Genomic DNA, 18,772 nt, shown 5'->3' on the forward strand with positions numbered 1-18,772 from the left:
CTTCTGCCATTTGTCTAAGGCAACAGATAATTGTTGTTCTTTTTTTTTTCTTTCCTTATTTGGTTTTTTCTTTGGGGCCCGAAGACGACTTAGTGACTTTGTGGTTCACTGTGGTAACTTTTTGAGACTCACGAGAGTTTTAAAAGTGTAAGAAGCAAACCATCAGCAGAGCAAAATGCAACAAAGGGCTATGACCAGCCATCCAACTCCAGCACATTTTGTCTGCTGTTGAGGCGAACAAAAATAGATTTCTTTGGAACTGCTTAGTCATATCATGGAAAAAGTCTTAATTCTAAAGTTCTTCAAATGCATTCTGTCAGGGCATTGCGAAGCCGGTGGTCCAAATGAACTCTGAGGCGCTGACGCGAACGTGCACTTTTAAATTAAATATATTTAGCATCTACAGATATTTATAGTGCACAAGATAGTCGGGCACATCAGTACATCATGAGGAAAATCAGAGAAGAGCATACAGAGTGCATGCGCGTGCACACACACACGCATACACAGAAGAAAAAGGCGGGAAAAAGCAGAAACTCCCCCTTCTCGCCCAGCAACCAATCATAACGTAGTTTGCCTCATGCGGGGGCCCACCCTCTCCAATCAATCAAACCACAATTTTGTGGCCTGGCCCCATTAATATATTAATATAATGTTCCAGGTACTAAATTAAATATCTTAACACGCAGGTAGTCCTCGACTTACAACCACCGTTGAGCCCCAAATTTATGTTGTTAAGTGAGACCTTTGTTAAGGCAGTTTTGCCCCCGTCTTACGACCTTTCTGGCCACGGTTCTTAAGTGAATCACTGCAGATGTTAAGCAAGTAGTATGGTTGTTAAGTGAATCTGGCTTCCCCATGGACACTGCTTGTCAGAAGGTCACAAAAGGGGGAAAACTGTTGTGATCGTCATAAATAGGAGCCAGTTGCCAAGCATCTGAATTCTGATGACATGGCCATGGGGATGCTGCAACGGTCGTAAGTGTGAGAAACAGTCATAAGTCACTTTTTCCAGTGCCGTTATAACTTGGAACGGTCAGTAAACGAATGGCTATTAGTCAAGGACTACCTACATGCAGCAGTGATGACAGGACCCCGGGGTACCGCAACCATCATAAGTACAAGTCAGTTGCCTAACATCTGGATTTTGATCACCTGACCACAGGGACGCTATAATGGTTGCAAATGTCACTTTTTTCAGCGATGTAACTTTGAACGGTCACTAAACGAAGTGTTGTAAGTCGAGGACTACCTGTACTGGACAAGTGCTTGCCTTTCTCTTCCTATTCCTTAGCCCAAAGGTCTTCAAACTTGGCAGTCTTCAACTCCCAGAATTCTTGAGCTAACATGACTGGAGGAGGAATTCTGGGAGTTGAAGTTGAAGTCCACAAGTCTTAAAGCTGTCAAGTTTGAAAAGCCCTGTATAGGATTTCCTGCCTGAGCAGGGGGTTGGACTAGAAGACCTCCAAGGTCCCTTCCAACTCTGTTATTCTATTCTATTCTCATCATCGCTGATGGGCTGCACTTGTGCTTCAGCCAAATTACTCTCAGATGGCTGCTTAGAGCCATTAACCAAGTCCCCTCCTGAAGTGCCTGGGACTGGTTCATCCTCCTTTGAATTGGCCTCTAGACAGGTATTTGGGGGAGCCATCCCAGCCACAGAACCAAGTTTGTATGTCTTTCCTGGAGGAGGAATTCTGGGAGTTGAAGTCCACAAGTCTTAAAGCTACCAAGTTTGAAGACCCCTGGAATAGATAAAGAGAGAGTGAGAGAGATAGCTAGCTAGTAGATAGATAGATAGATAGATAGATAGATAGATAGATAGATAGATAGATAGATAGATAGATAGATAGAAGGAAGGAAGGAAGGAAGGAAGGAAGGAAGGAAGGAAGGAAGGAAGGAAAGAAAGAAAGAAAGAAAAGAAAGAAAAGAAAGAAGAAAGAAGAAAGAAAGAAAGAAAGAAAGAAAGAAAGAAAAAGAAAGGGGGAAGAGAGGAGGAGAACAGAAAGATGGTTGAGGGATGAAAGGAAGGAAAAGGAAGAAAGAGGAAGAAAGAAAGAAAGAAAGAAAAGAAAGAAAGAAAAAAGAAAAAGGAAGTTTGAGGGGGAAGGAGGGAGGGAGGGAGGTTAGACAGAATGATGGTTGGAGGGATGAAAGGAAGGAAGGAAGGAAGGAAGGAAGGAAGGAAGGAAGGAAGAAAGAAAGAAAGAAAGAAAGAAAGAAAGAAAGAAAGAAAGAAAGAAAGAAAGAAAGAAAGAAAGAAAGAAAGAGAAAAGAAAGAAAGAATAGGGCAAGAGTCTGCAAACTTGGCAAGTTTAAGACTTGTGGACTTCAAATTCCTGAGAATTCCTGAGCTAGCATGACTGGAGGAAGAGTTCTGGGAGTTGAAGTCCACAAGTCTTAAAGCTGCCAAGTTTGAAGATCCCTGCCTTAGAAAGAAAGAAACAAAGTTCTTCGAAATGCATTTTTTTCTTCAGGCTTTTGTTTCTTTTCTCAGATAACGGAGAAGCCGGACTGTGTGTGGCCTATGGGCAGGGCCCATCCTCTTCCAGAAGGCAGCCTGGAGGCCTCTTGGGTGCCCTGGAGCACAGCGATAAAAGTTGTAATGAAGCATACGAGGAGAAACGCTTGCCGGGAGAAGAATCGGTATGCATGGACTGGACTGTCGGGGCTCATTTGGGTCCCCTTTATTGTAGGATTCCTTTGATGTGGGTGGCAGCGACGTAAACATAAGCTTTCTCCTGTGTTTAATTTTCCATTACTTGTCTCACAACGATATTTGGGCTTTAAATAAAGGCTCTTTCAAAAGATGCCCAGCATACCTTTGAAACATTAGATACATATATAAGAGTTGGCTAGATGGGTAGGTGATAGGTAGATAGATAGTGGCTTTTAAAAATTAGGCAGGCAGACAAGCAGACATACAGAGATAGGTAGGTGATAGGTAGATAGACAGTATCTTAAAATTAGGGCGACAGTAAGACAGACAGACAGATAGATAGATAAATAGATAAAGAAAGATAGATAGATAGATAGATAGATAGATAGATAGATAGATAGATAGATAGATAGATAGATAGATAGATAGATAGATAGATAGATAGATAGATAGATCGATCGATCGATAGATAGATAGATAGATAGATAGATAGATAGATAGATAGATAGATAGATAGACAGACAGACAGACAGACAGATAGATAGATAGAGAGGCAGACAGACGGACATGTACGTACACATACATACATACATACATACATACATACATACCGATTGATACAGATGGATGGAGGAAGGGATGATAGATAGAGATCTGGATTAACTAAGTTGTTAAGTTAATTATTCATTTCTAAGTCTGCCCTGCTGATTTTCAAGATTGGCTCCGGCTATTGTTTGGGAATGTCACTTGCTGCGTAGTGGAGAAATTAAAAGATAGATTTCGCCTAGTCATTCGTCTGCTTCTGACTCCTACTTGAACTCCTGTGCTTTGAGTGGCAAAAAAAAATGGCACATAGAAATATTGTGATTTTCCCAGTAACTCTTAAGTCAGCTTTCATAAATAGTTCTCTACAGATACAGTACATTACTCTTGAATTTCCACAATCCCCGACTAGCACTGCTTTCATGGGCTTATTTGGTTGTCTGAAGTTGACCTATTAAGGAAGGCAGACATCATCAGCATTTCTCTCCTTTAAAAGTATTGAAATTGATGTATGAGGTTTGGTGGAATAATTATTTCATTATAAACTGCCTTTAGATATTTGTGCTTTGGAAAGACCTAAAAGCTGCACTAAATAAATAAATCAAATACTTAAAAAAAAAAAATCTTCTATACAGGTAGTCCTTGACCATAATTGAGCCCAAATTTTCTGTTGCTAAATGATAGAAGTTAAGTGAATTTTACCCCATTTTATGACCTTTCTTGCTGCAGTTATTAAGTGAATGACTACGGTTGTTAAGTTAGCCAGCACGGTTGTTAAGGGAATCTGCTTTCCCCCACGGTTGCTTGTCAGGACGGTCACAAAAGGTGATCACATGACCCCAAGACACTGCAGCGGTCATAAACGTGAGTCAGTTGTTAATCATGCGGCCATGGGGATGCTGCAAGGGTCTTAAGTGAGAAAAATGTCATAAGTCACATTTTTCAGTGCCATTGTAACTTTGAATGGTAAATGAACTGTTGTAAGTTGAGGACTAGCCGTATTTTGGTATCAGCAATAGCTTTCTAAATGAACAGTTCGCCCTCGGAAGTTGTGGGAGAGCTATCACTTGAGATTGGACTTCCCTCTGTCAGAAATGGTGTAGGGAGGGGGTTGGAATAGATGACCTATAAGATCCCTTCCAACTCTGATGATCTGTTATCTGTTAATATGTAAGGCATCCTGAACCCCCTAGGCAACATTGGGGTTTAATGTTAGAGTTTAAAAGCAGCAAATTGCTTTCCCTTGAACTTATAAAAATTCTGATTCGCAAATTGATTAAGGATTAAAACATTTGCAGAAGTTTAAAAAAAAATCACCCAAATACCTTTTCTTGACTCTGCTGCTAATCGTACAGCTTAGCTGAGAAATGTTTAATTCTCTGTTTCACGTTCTGCTAAGATGTTTTTTTTCCTCTCTCTTTTTTTTTTTCCTTTCTGAGTTGGATTTCTTTCTTGTAATTTCTGTATTTGCTCAGATGTTTTGTGTTTTTTGTTTTTTTTTAAAGTGATTTGACTGTTTTTGGCCCTCGAATGTCAGCATATTTCTCAGGGGGGAAATCCCACTTGCTCAAATCGTGGGTTTCTGTTTTAAATCATCTCCACTACTTGGGCTTTTTATCTTTTTATTTATTACATTTATTTTCCACCCATCTCAATCATAAGGTGACTCTGGGCGGCTTACAGCGTTAAAAAGATTAAAACAATTCAACAATACGAATAAAAATAAGAATAAAACACTATAAATACCGTGCAGTAAGCCTCCCAGAGTCACTCTGAAAGAAGATGAGGGGCAAATAAATAGTCCTCAACTTACAACAGTTTCTTTAGTGACTGAAGACACAGCAGCACTAAAAAAAAAAAAAAAGCGACTTAGGACCGTTTTTCACACTTAGGACCGTGGCTGCATCCCTATGGTCACATGATCAAAATTCAGACATCGGGCCTGTCTTTATGACGGTTGCAGTGTCCCTGGGTCATGTGGTTCCCCTTTTCCGACCTTCAGATGAGTGAAGTCAATGGGGAAGCCAGATAACACTTCCAACAACCATGTTATTAACAAACTGCAGTGATTCACTTAATCGGTGTAGCGAGGAATGTTGCAACGTGCGATAAAACTCTTGCTAAAACAACTAACTTGTGTAGCGATATAAAATGAATGAATAAATGGATGAGTGAAGGAATGAATGCCAATCTTTAGCTATAAATGCTTCGTTCTTCACCTCAAGGGTCTTCCCACCAATTGAACGATTTCTTCATCTATTGTGGGATGTCGTGAAGGTCAGTTTTTGTGGTCCCTTGAAGTTACGTTAGAAAGAGTGGCTACCTGTCAACTCATAAAAATATTTCTATGGTCTTTTTAGAGTTTGCCAACAGAAACTGTGTGGGGGGAGCAGTGGGCAGCTTGCATTCCATAAATAGTTTTCAAAGATAGTTTCTAGGTGACCGAAGTTTCTGCCGGGTGAAATTCTCATTGGAGAGCATAATCGATGACTCTGGGCTATGGAGGTGTCCCATTGGAGAATAGGAATTACGATACACCCAGGGGGCGGGGAGAAAACCAGGGTCAAGGGTGACAGTGAATTATGTGTCTCAGAGTCAGCTACAGGACATGTTTCCTCCTAATAAATCTTTTAAGTTTTGGAAGTTCGGCTTGAGACTCATGATTTAAATAGAGGTAACCGCTCGGAGCCCTGACGCTACCTTTGCTACCACAGGTACCCCCAAACCCGTCCACCCCTGGAGAAAAAGAAGAGATTGCTATTAACCTTGTTCCTTTCATAGGCAAAGCGCTTGTCGACGCTGTCCCTTCAGCATGAAAAAAAAATGATGGACCAGCAGAAAGGCGGCGGCAGGAAAAAAATCAAGATAGTCAGCGGCTGGGTACGTGGCATTTGCGTTGGCTGTAAAAGGATGTATTTCCAATAAGCGGGTGAACCCCGTTCACACGACCTTTTGACTGTTGTGGAGGACAGGTGTTTTCCTCCTACAGCCTTTAATCTCCTTTATAGTGGAGGTGTCCAACTGTGGCAGCTTTTGAGACCTGTGGACTCCCGCTCCCAGAATCCCCCAGCCAGCCACGGATGGAGAAATTCTAGGGCAAGAGTCTTCAAACTTGGCAAGTTTAAGACTCGTGGACTTCAACACACAGAATTCCTGAGCTGACATGGACTGGAGGAAGAATTTCTGGGAGTTGAAGTCCAACAAGTCTTAAGGCTGTCAAATCTGAAGGTCTCTTATTCTAGGGGTTGAGTTTTATAGGTCTTAAAATAGAATACCTTTATTGTCGTTGCATTCCACGAATACAATGAAATTTGAAAGCTACTCCAGCACAGTGCCCCAAATAACACATCACAATCACACTACAGAGTATTTAAAAATTAAAATAATAATAATAATAATAAAAACCAAATCACAAATACGTTGTTTGATTCAAGACAATTACTGCCTTGGAGTAATGGGAGAAACTGTTGCCAGAGTTGGACACCTTTGCTTTATTAGGGTCCCTTCTCTCTGTAAGAGCCTGGTTATTACACAATGTTCGTTACAGGTGGTCCTTAACTTACAACAGTTCGTTTAGTGACTGTTCAAAGTTGCAACGGCATTGAGAAAAGTGACTTAGGACCGTGTTTTTTTTTTTTTTTCACACTCAGGACCGTTGCAACATCCTCTTGGTCGCATGCCCCAAAATTCAGATGCCTGGCAAACGGCTCATATTTGTGACAGTGTTCCATGGTCATCTGATTCCCCTTTGGAAAAGTGAATGGGGAAGTAAGATTCACTTCACATCCGTGTTACTAACTTAACAACTTGCAATGATTCACTTAAGAACTGTAGCAAGAAAGGTCCTGTGGCAAAACTCACAACTGCCTTACTTAGCCACAGATACGTAGGGCTCAGTTGCGATCGTTAAGTCAAGAACGATCTGCATTCCAAAGCTGTTGTACTCATTTCATCCACTTCCCCTTGCCTGTAGAAAGCAATGATTGTACAAACAAGTATGCTGAGTTTTGTTTCCTCTTAAACATGACAATTTCCTAGCTTCCCCCTAAATATTCTCTGCTAGGTTTCTGCCTATACTATTTATAGCGTATGTCTTAATACTCCACATGCTTACAAGAGTAAGAAAAAAAAATTTCTGCTGCAACCACAATTCTTTGTTGGAATTTTGAAACAAATTCCTCATCGCCATCACTCCCTCTACATTGGCCTGATGAGTTAGATTTGTGCCGCTGTTCATGCTAAGCTACAAATAAACATGATGAACACATGACATAAGTCAGTAGCTGTGTTGGTCTGGCTGATCTAGTTTAAGGACAATTGTTTAGACAACACTGTGATGTGTGCATTTTGTCTGGAAGGGACAAAACCGCTGGAGCTTCTGTTTTGTACATTGGTGATCCTTTATGATCCTGTGTAGTTCTCGGACGGGGGTCGCATTGAATCCTCCTGGCTTTGTTGCTCCTGCAAGATCAGCAGATAGAACGCATGGACAGAGGGTGCTTTGCTCAGGTTTGGCTGATGGACAAGTTATGGCCTTTCTTGGGATGAAAGACTACAGATAGTCCTCGGCTTATGGCCACAACTTAATCCAAAATTGATATTGCTAAATGAGACAGTTGTTAAGGAACCGCACAGCAGCCGTCCAGATGAAGGCAGAGACACTAACACAAGCTTGCAGTCTTTTATAGTTTTTATAAATATATTTAGCATTCAAGTTTACGGCAGTCTTTGTCATCCTCGTGAAAAACACAAGGTGGCACAGGAACTTCAGGAGGCAAGCTAAGCAATACAGCTAGTCCTTGACTCACGATCACAACCGGAGCCCAAAATTTCTGTGGTTAAGTGAGGCGTTTGGTAAGTGAGTTTTGCCCCATGTTGCAACCTTTCTTGCCACAGCGAATCACTGCAGTTGGTAAATCTGGTTGTTAAGTGAATTTGGTTTCCTCACTGACTTTGCTGTTCAGGTGGCTGCAAAATGGGATCACATGACCTTGGGACCCAGCAACGGCCATCAATATTTATTTATTTATTTATTGAATTTATACTGGCACCTATTTGCCCATGGTGACTCGAGGCGGCTTACAGAATGTAAAACCATATTTCAAAACAAAACCAAAAAAAAAAAAGAATAAAAAATAACAACAAGAATCAAATAAATTAATAAAGTACAATAGAAAAAAATCTGAAATAAATAAATAAATACTTTTAAAAAATCACCCCCCAATGCCCACCCATCCCCGCCCCGGCGACAGCAGATCACACCAGCCATTTGATGGGCTCCATACCGCTCTGGGTTCCCTAGGACCAACTGGCAGAATCAGGTCTTCAGCGCCTTCCGGAAGAGTATTAGAGAGCGGGCGCCGTTCTAATCTCTGGGGGAATGATGTTCTAGAGAAAGAGGGAGCCACCACGGAGGAGGCCCTTCTTCTGGGTCCCGACAGGTGTATCTCCCTCGAGGATGGGACCCACGGCATTTCCTGCCTCATCACTCGGATGGGTCGGGTAGATGTGACCGGCAAGAGATGGTCCCGTAGATATGAACCAGTTGTCAAGCACCTGGGTTTTGATCCCATGATCGTGGGGAAGGCTGCAAAGGTCGTAACTCTGAAAAATGGTCACGAGTCTCTTTTCAGTGCCGTTGTAACTTCGAATGAACTGTTGTAAGTCGAGGACTATCTGTATACGGAACACAGGGAAGAGGTGAAAAAAGAGAAATTCCCCTTGTATATTGACAGCAACCAATCATAGCGTAGATTGCACCATGCATGTGTCAGCAGGTTCTGTTCAACTGATGAATTACAACTGTGTGTTCTGGCCTTGACAGCTGTAGTTAATTGCATTTTGCCCAATTTTATGAGCTTTCTTGCCACACTTGTTCAAGTGAATCACATGGTGGTGACCTCCCCGTTGATTTGGCTTGTCGGAAAGTCACCATAAGTCATCATGTGACTCCAGGATGTGTCATGCATTGTGGATTGTCATAAACTTGAGTCATGTCAAGTGTCTGAATTTGGATCCTGTGACCAGGGGAATGCTGCAGTGATTTGGTAATATTAAAAATGATTATAAGTCCCCTTTTTCTCGGTGCCGTTATAACTGCGAATGGTCACTAAACGAACTGTTGCAAGTCAAGGACTACTTGTACAGTGATTCATGCCCCTCTTTGCCACCCAGAACAGAATCCCAGAGTTGGAAGAAACCTCAAAGATCTTCTACTCCAAATCTCTGTTCAAACAGGAGGCCTAAACCAGTGGTCGCCAATCAATGGGCCGGGGACCACTGGTGTTCCGCGAGAAAATTTTGATGGTCCGCAGAGATACGTCACCCGCAAAGCAATCCCCAAAGCAATTAATGCGTGGTAACACAAGGCTGCACTGCCCACATGGCCCGCGGGAATGCAAGGCTTGCATTGCAAACAACGCGAGGTAGTGAGAGGAGGGGGGAAAGGGCGGAGAGGGAAAACTTGCTCCTGACCTGGGCCCCCTGGGCTGCTTCTTTCTGCTCCTTTCTTCTTCTGCTTTTGGTTGCACGCAAGGAAAGCAGCAAAAGTCTTTCTCTCCCCCAGACTCCTCCAGAAATGAGTCTTTGGGACCCTGCAAGGCCTCCTGCTCCAAGAGGCTGGCAAAGACTCGTTTCTGGCAGAGTTTGGGGGAGAGAAAGAAAGACTTCTGCGGCTTCTGCTGCTTTCCTTGCATGAAGCCAAAAGTCTCTCTCTCTCTCTCTCTCTCTCTCTCTCTCTATCCCCCTGAGAACGGTATCCTGCGACCCCAAATAAAGAACGATCGATCGGTAGGAAAACCGAGTGGGGATTTTCCTGCAGACTTTTTGGGGATTTTCCCAAGGTCCAGTTGGGTAAAGGGACGTCTGCAAGAAAACAACCAAGCTCAGAGAGCACCAGGAACCTCACAGTCCCCTCCTCCTCCTCCTCCCTCCTCCTCTCTGCAAACCCCACTCCCTTCTAGCACTGCTGATGCTCCCTAGTTGCATCATGAAACATCTGCAAGAAAACAACCAAGGACCCCACACTCTCCCCCATTTTGGGGGGGAGGACAGGAGTACTGAAGTCCAGAGGTTGTCCCCCCCCGCCACCCCGTAATGGTGCTGTCTCTCTGGAATGGCCTCCTGGTGGACGTTACCTGTTTTCCAAGAAACAGATGGGAGAACTGGCCAAGCCAGGGTGGGGAGTCAAGCGAGAAATTAGTCTGGAATTGTTATGGGGGCATAAGACAGCAAGACTTCACACACACACACATCTTTGAATGCCACTGAAGTTTATCCAATCTGCGAAGATGAACCAGCCTGCGAAGATGAGCCTTGACGTGTGCGCATCTGGTTGTTTGTGCCTGACCCAAAATTGAGTTTTATCAGAGAGATTTTGGGAGTGTGGGGTGGAGTGCTGTTGAGGTTAACTTAAAAGCACTATTTGTGCTTTTTAACACAGCGTTATGTTGTTATTCTCTTTTGTGAGCTCCAGAGTCTGTTGATGACGGTAGCAGGATATAAATCCAATGAATAAATATCATCTTTTTTTTTCTTTTTTTTGGAGCATCTGACAAGTCAAACATATATAGTCAGACAGTAAGGTAGGCTGTGAAATCTCACGGCCACCTGTTATTACACCAAGATTTAAGAATCAGTGATATTCGCCAGGAAAAACAGATGTGTGTGCGAGGCTGAGCACGTTTGACTTAACCACCACTCATTTAGCGACCATTTGAAGTTACAACGGAAAAAAGTGACATGACCATTTTTCCACGTGACCGATGTAGCCATATGATCAAAATTTGGACTCTTGGCAACTGGCTGAATCCGGATGTATTCGTCCCAGTTGCCCTCTCCCATGGGATCTGCTTTTGAGACTTTCTGACCAGCAAAAACAATGGGGAAACCAGATCCATTTAACCACGGTGTTGCTGATTTCACAGCTGCAGTGATTCACTTGGCTTCCTTGCTTAGCAGCGTCAATTTTGGGCTCCATTGTGATCGTAAGTCAAGGACTACCTGTACATGTATTGTCTCAGGATTTCCCATTAGAAAAGTAAAGAGAAACCACACCAGGCCAAAACGGATGGGAGTGAGAGGCTTTTTCTTGGTGAATTTCAGGAGAATCACAGCTGGCATGATTAGACAAGTTGAATTGAAGGACCAAGAGTTCCTTTCATCTACCTGAACTAATTATATTTACTTTAAGCATAGTGTTTCCTAATAATCTGGGCTGTTTGCATCTACAAGAAACTATTTGGGGCCTTAAGGAAAAAGTAACCTCAAGTAGATTCATTAAAATGTCTCATCAAAGAAAAAAACACTTCTCAAATTTCTTGCTTCTTCAAGTCTTAACCGCACCATTATTCACAGAACACAGATGCCTGCAAGAAGATTAAGGATAATATTCACTAGGGCGTAAGACATAAATTAAGGGCCAGTTTGATCTGTTGGCTAATGCACCAGGTTAGAAAGTGGGAGACCATGAATTCTAGTTTCACTTTAGGCAAGAAAGTTGGCTGGGTGACTTTGGGACAATCACCAGGAGACTGGGAGTTCTAGTCCCACCTTAGGCATGGAAGCTGGCTGGTGACTTTGGGCCAATTACCAGGACACTGTGAGTTCTAGTTCCACCTTAGGCATGAAAGCCAGCTGGGTGACTTTAGGCCAATCACCAGGGAACTGGGAGTTCTAGTCCTGTCTTGAAAGCATGATATCTAGCTGCGTGACTTTGGGCCAATCTCCCTCAGCCCAACTCACCTCACTGGGCTGTTGTGAGGAAAATAGGAGGAGGAAGGTATATTTTGTACATTCGCTGCCTTGAGTTATTTGTAAAAATAATAATTGTGGGATACAAATAAAAGAGAAAAAAACCCAAAGAATCAGCACAATAGCTATTCAGGCCCTGAAATTCATTCTGGGAAATATTTGGAGGGGATTTAGACAGTAAAGATATTTAAAGGGAAGGGGGGGAAAGACAGTTGAAATTAAGATGGCTAAAACAACTGGGCGTATGGAGAGAAAAAAATAATAATCTTTTTTTTTTTAACTTTACAGCAAACTAACGAGGCAGCCAATTCTTCGGACCCCAAGACGGCCAGAGCTGTCGCTTTTATTGCAGCGGTGCAGAAATCTCTGAGCCAGTTAAATTTTGATGTATTTTCACAAACCCTCCACCAGTACAAAAAAAACCACGATTTCGATGCTATGTTATTTCAGTTGAGTGGACTTTTCTTAGAAGATGAAAACACCCACACCCTACTGCGAGGTATTTGAAGTGCCTAGGTTTCTCTTGTACCCATAGTATGTATGAATAACAACGAGGGATTAAATGGGACTTGCATTCCTTTCGTTAATACTTTGATTAACACTTTGCTGATATTTTTTAAGGCTGCTTTCTGCTGATTGGATTTGCATCTATGTACCCGTGCTTCGCTACGAAACTGTGTGGTTGGGCTTAGTTTTTGGGGAGGAAAATAAGAAAAAAAAAATTCTGTCTCTGCCCACCAGCATCTATCGGTATTCATCTTGTTAGCATCCTGCCAGTGTGTGAAAGAGTTGAGGGCCGTTTGGAAATTTGCTGTGTGAGCAAGAAGGAGACAGCAAGGAGCCTGGGCGTGGCTTAGCTCAACTGTTCTGAACTAAAGCTTCTTGGTGCTGTGAAACTAAAACTCCTCTCCTCTGCTTGTGTTTTGCATTTGGAGCAGATTTATTTTCAGGTGGGGAGGGGGAGTAGAACTCCTTAGCATCAGAGCGTGTGAATAATAATAATATAGAAAATACTAATGCTCTGATGATCATTTCGGAAAAAAAAAATTCTTAGTGAGCCCCTAGAAGCCAAGAGGAACAGATGTGCCCAATTTCAAGTTTGTAGGCTTTACGGTTCTAGAGATTTTGTGATGATGCGTGAGTGGTATTTCGCTGTTTTATATATAGGGATTATGTTTGTAACAGGGGCAGCATGTACAGTAACCATTGTGGCTAACGCACAAATTCTTAATTATTATGATTGGTTGCACCGTCAGCCAGGTGTTTGAACTAGATTTGTCATTTTTATTCCCCTATCAAGTCCTTTTCAAAAATGTGGGAAGGGCAGGTATGTTTGATGGTGGTAAAGGTATCATTGCAGGATGTCAGCTGTTTTCAGGTAAAGCTGCCTTTTGCAATTGATTGATGGGGATTTTGTAAACGCCGAAGGTGTTCCCATGGTGCTCCAGATATTTTGGGATTGCACCCCAAAGGTGGCTATGGCAATTAGTATTATCTTTGCTTTCTTTTGCCACCGTCATTTTACTTTGATTCACAGGTCTTTGTATTGTGTGATTGTCTCCAGCTCTTTTTCTTCTCTTTTGCTGTCTTCAGGTACTGCTACATCCACTAGCCAGGCTAATTTATCTTTCTTATCGACAGTTGTTAAGACGGGCGAGCTACGTGGCAGAGGCTTCTCTGTCTGAATTCTAAAGTCCCAGCACAATTTAGCGTCTTCATTTTTCGATGACTTTCTCTATTTTGGGGTCCCACCAGTTATGGCTTTCAGGCAATTGGTATTTCTTGCAGATCTTCCAGTGTAACCTTGCTACTTACCGTATTTCCCCATGTATAAGCACCCCCTTTGTATAAGCCACCCCCCCAATTTTTGGACTGTGAAGTTTTGAAAAAAATATTTTATTAGAGAAACAAGTTATGAAGAAAGAAAATTTACAAAGAAACAAAATTCGACGTCTAGATCTACAACTTCGGTCATGACGCCGAAAGCGGTGCGGGCGACGCTAGCAATCTACGCATCGGAACGAGAGTAGGAACGAAGCATTCAGGCCGATGCCTAGCGTATGCATTTCTATCGCGACTCGCACTCTGTAATCGTATCATCACGTACAATTTTTACAAAAAGTATAGCATACTGCTGGAAAACCAGTTTATTCCTACTTTATTATTTTATGCATTTTTCACGTATAAAAAGTGTACCTGCTTTGTATATGCCACCCCCCTACTTTTTGGGCTTGAAAATTTTGGAAAAAAGGGGTGGCTTATACATGGGGAAATACGGTACTTTTGTCATGCCACTTTTTTTTATTATAAAAGTTTTTATTTTTTAAGACAAACATATACAGACAAAACCTAAAAACATAAAACCACCTTCCATTTTATATGCATACTGTGTGTCAGTGGGTTACCAATCTTTTGTGCTATCCTTTCGCAGTCATTACTCACAGTTTATATGAATTTTCACACGGTCAAACTAACTTATGCTTATGTCAGGCCACTTTTTTGTAGTAAGTCTGTGCAACGTTGTTGCAGCAGGAAGCAAGAAACTAGGAAATCCTGTTTCTTCAGCTTCTTTGTAGCAGTGGCATTTCCCACCTTTTGATTGCTTAATTCTGGCTTTGTATACATTTGTTATTTATTGTGTATTATTTATATATTAATTAATATATTAGTAAATATCCATATATAATAATGCATTCGCAGATATAAGCATACAGATATGGTCCAGGACAACAGACATATCTACTACTCTTGTTCCTGTTTTTCCCACAGTCACCCTTTGAGACTGACTGGCTCAAGGATTCCCAGTTGTATTTCGTGTTTATGATAGGAGTAGAACTGTCTCCTGGTTTCTAAGTCAGCACCGTCACTACTACACGAAACTGGCTTTCTTGATGATTTAAGTCAGGGGTGTCCAACCTTGGCAACTTTAAGACTTGCTGGCTGAGGAATTCTGGGAGTTGAAGTCCACAAGTCTTAAAGTTGCCAAGGTTGGACACCCCTGACTTAAGTTCTCTTTGAGGAGCCTGAAGATACCTCCAGTTAAAAGGATTTTAAGTGCCAGCTGATGGCAAAAACCTGTGGTTGAATGAAGGCAGAATAGATGCATTGTGCCTACGGGAGGACTCACAGACTTGCCTTAACCTTCATCCCCAAACAACAAAAATACTGTTGAAAATCCTTTGTTTTGCCAATTTTGGCTGCACGGTCTGAAGGTGTAGAAGTGGAGCTGGGGAATCCACTGGCAGATAGCGCACTCCTACACTGTCAGCAGCCACCTTATGCTTTGCTGCTATGCAGTGAGACTGCCATGAATTGTGGGAAAGGAGCGTGAAGGGAGGGAATGCTTGGGGAAGCAAAAAATAAGTGTTGTGCCTTCTCTAGACCCTGCCTCAAGGTCACCCAGCTGGAAAGAAGAGGGAGGTGCATACCAAACTACACTTGGACCGACCGTTAGGAAAACAGCTTGCCTAAACCCGATTGGTTACATCTGGTTGGGCATTGAGAGACCGTTAAGGGAGGGAAAAGTAAAACGTAGGGATTTGGGGCAGGATTCTCCATTCTGGCTTTGCAATACTGCAATACATTGGATCTCTAACAAAAACTATACCTTTCTCAACCAATGGAACACTCATAGCGGTGTAAGTTGTAGCAGGTATGCTGTACACTGAACCATTAACCAAGTTCGACAAACCACAGTGCTGGATTTGCACAGGCTGAAATGTACTCTGCATTTGGGGAGAAATAGGCCAGCGTTCAACCCTCTTAAACTATCATCACCTTTCCTTCTCCTTTTTTAATTTGACAGAGTTTTACCAATTTATTCGGCCTCAGCACAAGAAGCAGTTTGACGAAGCTTGCCGTTCCCTGACCGGAGTCGGCTGCGGATACAAACCCGAGCACAGCCTTCTTCAAGAAGACAGGTTGTTATTGGCTGAAAACGCAGGTGAGGCCATCTTTAAGCAGTTTGCAGCTCCAGAGGCATTGAAATGTATTTTTTCGTAGAAGCCACCCCTTACCCAGGGGTTCCCCTCGCCAGAAGAAGAGTGTCCTCTTCCGACTGGTTTTGTTTTTGTAGAGGCTTTTCCTTTGAGCTCTTTTGAAAGAAAGCAAATCCACCTTAACAAGGAAATAGTGCCTAGACTTCTTTGCCCGTTTTCTTCATCAGTAACTGGCTTTAAGTTCTCCTGAATCTTCCCAGGAAGATTCCCCTCCCACCTGTCAGCTGCCATCAATAAATGTTATTTGTTTCTCATTTCCCCATTCATTCATTTAAACATAAACAGCATTTCTTTGCCACCCTGTATTTATGGTCCCTAAATTCTATTAATATCTTTTGAGAATGATTCATAGTTCCACCATAACTTCAATATTCCAAATGTGTAGGGTTAATAATAACGCCAAATATTAACCATATTCAGTCAATCCCAGGAGCGTATCTCAAAACCCTACAGAATTTCTAATCCTTAGAATTATGGAATTATTCTGGATTATGATGAATGACTAGTATTGTTGAAGTTGTGGAAGTTGGAAGATTAGAATTACACATACCTGTTTGTATTATTATGGTTACTGTTACTTAAAAAGAGACATAACCCAGTCAATGCAACGTCCACAAAACATATATGTTTATATTGAAAAATAAAAAACTTATTTGAAAAAAAGAAATTATTTGTTAATGCTATAATCTTAATGCTTAAAGTTTAACCTTTGCATTTTTTTAGTTGTCTGTGTAGGTAGTCCTCAATTTACAACCTTTTGTTTAGTGACAAGCCGAAGTTACAATAATAGCCCTGAAAAAGAGTGACTCAACTCCCAGAATTTTTTACATGAGCGTTGCGGCATCCCCATGGTCACGTGATCAAAATTCAGCTGCTTGGCAACTGACTCACCTTTATGACTGTGGCAGTGTCTCAGAGTCACATGATCGCCTCTTGCGAATTTCTGACAAGCAAAGTGCCAACTAAAAAAATACTCCTTTGGTCTTTTAGTTGCCAGTAGAAAGGGAGTGAGGGAAAACAGTGCATTCCTTAAGTGCCTAGATAATCACCCTGGCAGCCCAAAGTTGTCAGAGCGCAAGGATATTACTGGAGAGCATGATTGATGACTCTTGGCTATGGATGTGTCCCATTGGAGAATACACATCCGGGGGTGGGGGGAAGACCAGGGTCAAACGGGAAATAAATGATGTATTTTAGTGTCGGCTGCATCCAGCTAACGCCAACATGGCCTCTCCTAATAAATCTTTTTTTTTTTACTTTGAGAGATGCGGCTAGAGACTTATGATTTGAATGGGGGATGGATTTGTTGGAGCCCTGACACCAAGTCAATGGGGAAGCCAAGTTCACTTAACAACTGTGCTACTAACTTAACAACTGCAGTAATTCACCTAACAGCGGTGGCAGGAAAGCTCATAGAATGGGACAAAACTCACTTAACAACGGTCTTACTTAGCTACAAAATTTTGGGCTCAAGTGTGGCTGTAAATTGAGGACTACCTGTACTGTTATTTATGATACTATAAACAGCCCAGAGTTGCTTAATAACAAGATGGCTGACGTATAAATTTAGTAAATAATAAATCAATAATATTTCTACTTACTTAAAATATGTACCTATTGCCTATCTTGCCCGGGGAGTATGAGCATTACCGTACCATTACCACTAACTAACAGAATTATTTCTTGGGAGGGTTTTATCACACTTGGTGTTCTGATATGTTTGTTGGTTTTGAGCCATGGTGGCGCAGTGGTCAGAGGGCAGTACTGCAAGCTACTTCTGCTGACTTCCAGCTGACGGCAATTTGGCAGTTCAAATCTCACCAGGCTCAAGGTTGACTCAGCCCTCCGTCCTTCTGAGGCGGATAAAATGAGGACCCAGATGGTTGAGGGCAATAGGCTGACTCTGTAAACCTCTTAGAGAGAGCTGTAAACACTGTGAAGCGGCATATATAAGTCTAAATACTATTGCTATTGTTTTTGCTGGTAATTCAGGGGTCCTCAACTCCCAGGCCACAACCTACACTGGGCCAGGCCGCCAAACTGGAAAAGGTTGGGGACCACTCTGCTAATCTGTTCTCAAGGTTTGACTTCCTTCAGCCAGCCAGTATCTCTTATCTGGTTTTCTTTGATTTTAGGACAGGGCGATGAGAATAAAATGACTTTTGGGGAAAATTCTACTCAACAGCTTAATTCCGTGCAGCATTTAAACAAAGGCGGAGGACACCTGACGGCTGATTTAAATATGAAAGGTATGCTTTAAATAAAAGTACCTGATAATACCTGTGGGGAACTGTTCGTTTCCAGTTCATCGTTAAAACTGAATTCAGTCACATACTCACCCTGGGATGAAACCATATAAGATTTTGAATTGGGAGTAAGAGGGAATTTCTCAAATTCTTCTTTTGAAGATTATGCTTCAGGAAAGGAATTTTTGTTCTGCTACAGTTTGGCCTTTCAAAAAAAGGAATTATAATTCCTTAGGGTGGAAAGGAAATGTTTCTGTTATTTTGAATTTTGTGACACGCATAGCTTGCATCAACAATCATTGTTCTCAGTTCCGATTTACCAGTGTAAGAGGGTGAGTCTGCTTCTCAGTAAGCATTGCACATGCTTTAACGTTGGGAAAATTTATCCCCTTTATATCCTGCTTTGTCTTTTGAAAAATGCTCCTGAGGTCATGCAACGGTCTGGAGAAAACAATAATAAAACTGTTATTACAGTTGGCCAATCCTTCCCCGCCTGAATGGTGGCTCCGGGCTGACAGAGGATGTTAAGTGATGCAAGTTTGGATTTTCCAGGGAGGCTAATGGCAGGAATAAAG

General features: G+C 42.1%; 1 protein-coding gene across 2 annotated transcripts in view; it reads left to right on the forward strand.

Moving 5' to 3' along the window:
* Positions 1 to 18,772, forward strand: part of RTEL1 (regulator of telomere elongation helicase 1) — a 135,917-nt gene that overhangs the window by 104,798 nt on the left and 12,347 nt on the right. For both annotated transcript variants that reach the window (XM_087928839.1, XM_087928840.1), the window contains 5 exons: positions 2,498 to 2,646; positions 5,984 to 6,082; positions 12,242 to 12,452; positions 15,759 to 15,896; positions 18,087 to 18,200. In XM_087928839.1, the coding sequence (XP_087784965.1) occupies positions 2,498 to 2,646; positions 5,984 to 6,082; positions 12,242 to 12,452; positions 15,759 to 15,896; positions 18,087 to 18,200 (711 nt within the window). The remainder of the gene's footprint in view (positions 1 to 2,497; positions 2,647 to 5,983; positions 6,083 to 12,241; positions 12,453 to 15,758; positions 15,897 to 18,086; positions 18,201 to 18,772) is intronic.

Source organism: Pseudonaja textilis, chromosome 3, assembly GCF_049901715.1.
Source record: "Pseudonaja textilis isolate UNSWEBS1 chromosome 3, rPseTex1.2, whole genome shotgun sequence".
Taxonomy (NCBI): Eukaryota; Metazoa; Chordata; class Lepidosauria; order Squamata; family Elapidae; genus Pseudonaja; species Pseudonaja textilis.